The 5,943-nt window shown below is 45.5% G+C and overlaps 2 protein-coding genes across 2 annotated transcripts; both read right to left on the bottom strand.

The window, feature by feature from the left end:
- Positions 1-322: 322 nt before the first annotated feature.
- Positions 323-877, bottom strand: LOC128136070 (ribonuclease H-like). The gene has a single exon (XM_052775156.1). The coding sequence runs from the start codon at positions 875-877 to the stop codon at positions 323-325; it is 555 nt and encodes a 184-aa protein (XP_052631116.1).
- A 1,822-nt stretch (positions 878-2,699) lies between these two features.
- Positions 2,700-4,109, bottom strand: LOC128136170 (uncharacterized; the record flags this gene model as incomplete). The annotated part of the gene is given in 4 exon segments (XM_052775348.1): positions 2,700-3,313; positions 3,316-3,433; positions 3,436-4,059; positions 4,062-4,109. Coding segments are annotated over 4 exon segments (1,404 nt in total), but the record flags the coding sequence as incomplete, so codon positions are not given.
- Between the last annotated feature and the right edge of the window lie 1,834 nt (positions 4,110-5,943).

Raw genomic sequence — 5,943 nt, 5'->3', positions numbered from 1 at the left:
TTCCCCAGTAGCTCTGGCAAAGGCTTCGGTCTGGACTAACCCTGACACTATCTCTACTGCAACTAATACATAATGCTTTCCTTCTGATTTTCGGAAGGGGCCAATGTAGTCCACTTGCCAAGCCTCCCACAGCCCTTTCCCCTCCCTTAGGTGTAGGGGGTCACCTTCCAGGGGGTCTTTCCAAGCGGGTACAACATTGTTCACAGGCAGACACACAAGTTTTACATTCTTCCCTGGTAACAGGCCAACCTCGAGCTTGGGCCTCACAATAGAGATCTTTGATCCCCGAATGTTTCCTCTTTACATGTAACCATTCTAACAATCACTCCCAGTCTTCTGCTATTGGGGTGTTCTGGAGGAGAGCTAATTGGGCCAATTCATCAGCTTTGCCATTCCACTGGCTAACAGGGGTGCTATCCTGTTGATGGGAAGCCACCCAGGCTACTGCAAATTTTCCTTGTCTAGCGATGGTTAGAATATCTTGCCACTTTTCTTTCTGCCATCCAGGTATCCTATTGACCTCCCACCCATTTTGTTCCCAGAATGGAAGCCATTCAGTACAGCCTTTAAATACAGCATAGGAATCAGTATAGATATAGACAGGAGAGGTAGATTGGGCTTCATGCTGGAAAACACTCCATACTGCAACTAATTCCCCTACTTGAGCACTACCTTCCCCTTCGGTGATTATTTGTTTTTCCACATCCACGCGGAGTGCTACAGCTCGATATTTCCAAGTTTTTCCTTCTCGTTTAGAGGAAGCATCAGTAAACCAAACATTCTGCAATTGTTCGGAAAACGGGGGGGGCACTTGTATTACAGGAGGAAATTGAGGCACTTCTTTATCTGGGTTTGTTTCCTCTTGAATGGTTAACATCTTTGCTGCCCCCTCAGATGCTGTAAAAATGTCACAATAATGCTCTATCTGGGCATACCATTTCAGCACAGAGACTCTCTGAGCCACACCGTCAGGGGGCGGAGTTCCTGCTAAAACTGTTTTGCTTACTTTAAACGGGCCTCTAAGCACTATAGGCTGCTGTTGAATAGTCCGCTCAGCCTCTCTCAAGGCTAAACTGACTACAAACAAACCTTTCTCCCAAGCAGTATATCTTTTTTCCGCATCCTTAAAACTGCGAGAATAGAACCCAATAGGTCGAGTGGGTCCTTCGGGGCCCTTTTGCCATAAATGTATTGATAGCCCACTCTTGGCAAATCCCCATTCAATATGGACAGGGTCTGTGGGGTGAATAGGACCGACAGCTTGATGGGTAGTCGCTTCAAAAATTATCAATTGCAATGCCTCTTCGTGGGGCTTAGTCCATTCCCACTGAGCCCCTTTTCGCAACAAGTCATACAGGGGTCTTGCAATAATTGAAAAATCAGGGATATGTTTCCTCCAAAACACAAGTAATCCTAGTACATGCTGCAAATCCTTTTTTGACTCTGGCATTTTAATCTGATCCAATGAGGAAAGGGTGTCGGGGGGATACATGTCATTCCTCCCTTCCACCAAATTCCTAAAAACTTTACATTGCTTGAGGGTGTTTGTATTTTCTCTGGTGGAATTTTCAGCCCCAAGCTTTCCAAGTGAGAAATTATATTATCCTGAGTTTTCTGAACCTTTTCTGTTTCATCCCCACCCACAAGAATGTCGTCGATATATTGGTAAACACTGACCCCCTCCTCTGTCTGAATTACTTCTAGCTCCTGCGCTAGCGCATGATGAGCTAGAGTGGGGGAATGCTCATACCCTTGTGGGAGTCGGGTAAAAGTAAATTGCTGACCCTCCCAAGTAAATGCAAAGCGGTCTTGATCCTCCGGTTGCAGGGGGACCATAAAAAACATATCTTTAACATCCACTGTTGCCATAATCGGGTGGGCTCGTTCCTGGATTGTAGCTATAAGCTCAGCAATATTCGGTACCGCAGCTGTCAATGGACCAGTATTTGCATTAAGTCTGCGATAATCTACTGTCAATCTCCATTTGCCATTAGGTTTTTGCACTGGCCACACCGGGGAGTTAAAAGGAGAATGGGTTGGAATCACGATACCCTGTCCCTTTAAGTCCTCTAACACAGGTGCTATTCCCTCTCTGGCCCCCAAGGGTATCGGGTAGGGCTTAACATTTGTAAGCTTTGAAGGGGAAAGCAGTAGCGCGGCTTGTAACAGCTGAATATCTATTGTGAGAGAGCCAAATGACCACTGTCTCCCTTTATCATCAATCCAGGTCTTTCCCTTTAAAACATCGAGTCCTAAAAGGTTAAGTGGAAACTCCCCCACAACCATTGTCACTGTAGTGGCACTATCTTCTCTTGGCAAACGCAGGCTGACCATTGCTAATGCCTGTGCCTGAACAATGCCAAATGCACCTGCCACAAAAAGCCGCTGTTTGGAGGGTGTAATTCCGCAGTTAGCAGAGTCTTTGGTTTTAATAGCTGAAATTTGAGCTCCGGTATCTACCAAAAAGGTGACCGGGACTTGTCTTGACCCCACAACGCCTGTAATTAGTAAATCACCCTGGCCATTTTCAGTGAGCTGTCTGATATATATCCAACCTTCGCTCCCCCGCTCACCACCGAAAGGCGAAGGATCTAGTTTCCCGCCGGCTTTTGGGTGGCATTTGGTTCTGATAAATCAATCAGGGAGGGTGCACTGGGAGTAGTATTCTCAAAATCCACTTTTCTATTTGCTGATTTATCAGGCCACCCTGTTACCAACTTTTCCAATTTGTCTGTTGGCATCCCGTCCATTAAGTCACGCGGGATCCCCTTCTGGTATCCCCGCGCCCACAGTCTATTATGTTTGTTCGGGATATCTCTCCCCCCCAGCGGTTTAGCAAGGGGTGTTCTCTTATCACTCCCAGGGCACGGAACTATTTTTACTTCAGCCCGCCTCAAGCCCCTGGAGTCTGTTTTGGTGGCTGGAGGGTTAACGGGACCATACTTGCACCCGTAATTAATTAACTCCTGGGCCACTTCTCCCCAAGTCCACATTTTCTTATATGGGGGTCCATGGTGCCGATCTAGCATGAATCCTCCTAAAGCAGCCGCAACACTCTTGCCCTGGGGCATCGCCTGTATCTTTCCTTGTAATTGTATACCAATCGGTTTCAGAGAATCAGGGAGTCCCCGTATAAGGGGAGTCATTTGCTCAGGATCCACTGACATCATCATCGGGGACTCCTGCATAGGCTCCAATTTTCGATCATACATCATCTGCAGACAAGCTGCCTTTTGCACGCTCTCCACTAATTGATCAACAGTCCCCGTAATTGTGAGGGGATCCCCCCTCTCCAAGGGGTTCAAACCCCCGCCCAATAGGCTGCCCGTTGGGTTAAAGACCAGGGGGCACGGTAATCCCCAGTAGTTAAAAACACTCCCAGTCCCCAATACCCTTCCGCCTCCTTTTCACTTAACAGAATCTGGTCCCCCCCCCCGACAACGATACTCTCCACACATACTCCGTTTCTGACTCCTTAGGGGTTCGGCCAAATTCCTTTTTTAGTTTTGCCAACTCAGAGGCAGTATAGGGGACCTCTTTAGTTGTAACTTGGGGGAACTGGTCCTGCTCATCATCGTAAATATATTCGATTTTGACTAAGGGTCGCAATGAAGGCAGCTCCAACTTCTCCACTTTCTCTTTTGCTGCCTGCAGGTCCTTAAAGGGGTAGCCAATTTCTGATCTTGGAGGAATTTCCTCACGGACAGTACCCGCAAGGAGCTGCTCCTTAAGAGCAATTTGCAAATGTTTCACTTGGTTCTTTTCTGCTTCAAGTTGTGCTTTTAATCCCGCCACTTGTCCCAGAAGGGACTGAACAAGGTTTTGGAGGGATTCAATAATTTGAGATTCTGCAGTGAGGTGGCAATCCCTATCCTCCACTGCTGCGGCCAGACTGGCACCGAGAACGGCACAGACAATTGCTTTTCCTTTCCCTGACCGCAGTCCAGCATCTTCCTGTAAAGCGACCATCCGATCAACAACGCTCTGCAGATTATACCAATTTCCCTGAGCCCAGTCTATCCCAAGCACAGAGGGTCACACTTTATGTTTTTCTAAAAAAAATCAAACAAAACTTCTTTCCCCAAAGGGGCAATTTTACTATTACTCATCTTATACAAAGCGGGGAAGCAGTCATCTCAGGAAGGCAGCACATAAAGTTTCAAACACAACACAACACAAGCCTGCACCCCTTATGTTCCTGAGAGGTGTCACGTATTTGGGAAACAGTACGGCACTCTCGTCTCAAGGGATCCTGTCCGTGACGCCAATTTAAATGTCCCAATCCAATGTCGGGGAAGGTTTCAATATGATCCCAAGAGCGAGATTAAGACACAAACTAGGTCAAATGCTGTATACCCAAAAGAGCTTTTATTATCAAAAGTATCAAAAGTAGAAAATAGTGGCGATAGGATAGAATGGAAGAAAAGGCAGAAATCAAGCAAGCAGTTGGGATAGAATTGCAAGGATAGTCACCACCACGGATCCAGCGGCATCCTGTTAGTCCTCAATCTTCAATTCTTCGTGGTGAGAGCCCCCATGGCTTGTCTCCACAGTTTTTATAGGGCATATTTCGATGATGTCACGCACTGCAGGTTTCATCTATCACACGACCTTCGCATGATCAACACCAGAAACCAGTATCTTATCAGCTCCAGCTCCATTTCCTCCCCTGGATGCCTCAATGGCCTGGTAATCGTCATTATGGACAGAGGAGTGTCCTGCTTAAACAGGCCATCTCAGAGACAAAGGGCTCGAGATAAACAGTTCACAGTTCCTTGAGATGACAGTCCAGTCCCTCACACCTAACAATCTTTGAGACAAACGGCTCGAGATAACAATTCAGTCTCTTACAATAAGGAAGAAATTTTTTACAATGAGGGTGGTGAGACACTGGAACAGATTACCCAGAGAAGTTGTGGATGCCCCATCATTGGAAGTGTTCAAAGCCAGGTTGGATGGTGTCGCAGGGGGAATTAAAAAGATGAGAGAGGGCTTCGGATCGCAATTGTATTAGCAATAGAAAAATTATTTAATAGAAATTTGTATAAAAGTACTAATTCACAGAAATCGTTGGCAAGGTTCACTCTATTACTTAGTACATGGATAAAATGCACACAGGAAAATTAAATCAGAATCAAACTAAACTTATGTATATAGGGACCAAAAACATAATAGGGTAAAAGGAAATGTGGGAAAGGGTAAGGAAGACCCTCCCATTAAGTCACAACATTCAGAGAAGACCCCCTTGCTTTCTAAACTTCTGTCGGAGTCTAGGTGTGGCTGGATTGACTCCTAGTCCCAGACTTGGTCAATGGTTGATATCTAAAGGGATTATGAGTATAATTCATTCACAGCTGAATAAAAATCATGACAGTAATTTAATTATAAATTTGAAAGTAATAACTTATAATCTATCTTATAATATACTTGCTATAACATGCTTAACTTATAATGTACTTGCTATAACTTAATATCTTATATACTTGCTACAACTTACTATAGTATTCAGGTTAGCATACAGACATGCATGAAGACACTAAGAGAAATACATATAAGAGAATAAAAGAGAGTAAAAGAGAGAGAAAAAGAGGTATACCTGTTAAAAATTCCCCTCGAGGTCAGTGAAAATATTCACATCAAATGCTTTGGCATTTGTCTCAATGGGCGAAGGGTTGAGCCTCAAAGAACGAAGAGAATCAGCCCAGGTCATGTCGGCTTTCAGAGACAGACCTCCGATTTTCGCAAACAAGAAAGTTTGCGAGCTCTGAGAGGTGTCCCACTCAGAGGGAGATGCTGGTCACAGCCCACTGTGGTCCAGGAGAGCTCAAAGTGACGTGCGGAAACAGACTCCACAATCAGTGAGATTGTAAAGTAGGTATGTTCATTCAGCGCTGGGCAGCACGGGGGTTACTCCCACCAAAGTCGTGCACACCCGACTCGGCA

The sequence above is a fragment of the Harpia harpyja genome, chromosome W (genome assembly GCF_026419915.1).
Source record: "Harpia harpyja isolate bHarHar1 chromosome W, bHarHar1 primary haplotype, whole genome shotgun sequence".
NCBI classification, from domain to species: Eukaryota; Metazoa; Chordata; class Aves; order Accipitriformes; family Accipitridae; genus Harpia; species Harpia harpyja.
This window is presented reverse-complemented; position numbering and strand designations above follow the sequence as displayed.

Coding starts and splice junctions, on each gene's coding strand:
- LOC128136070 (XM_052775156.1), bottom strand. CDS start 877: ATGTTAACCATTCAAGAGGAAACAAACCCAGATAAAGAAGTGCCTCAA.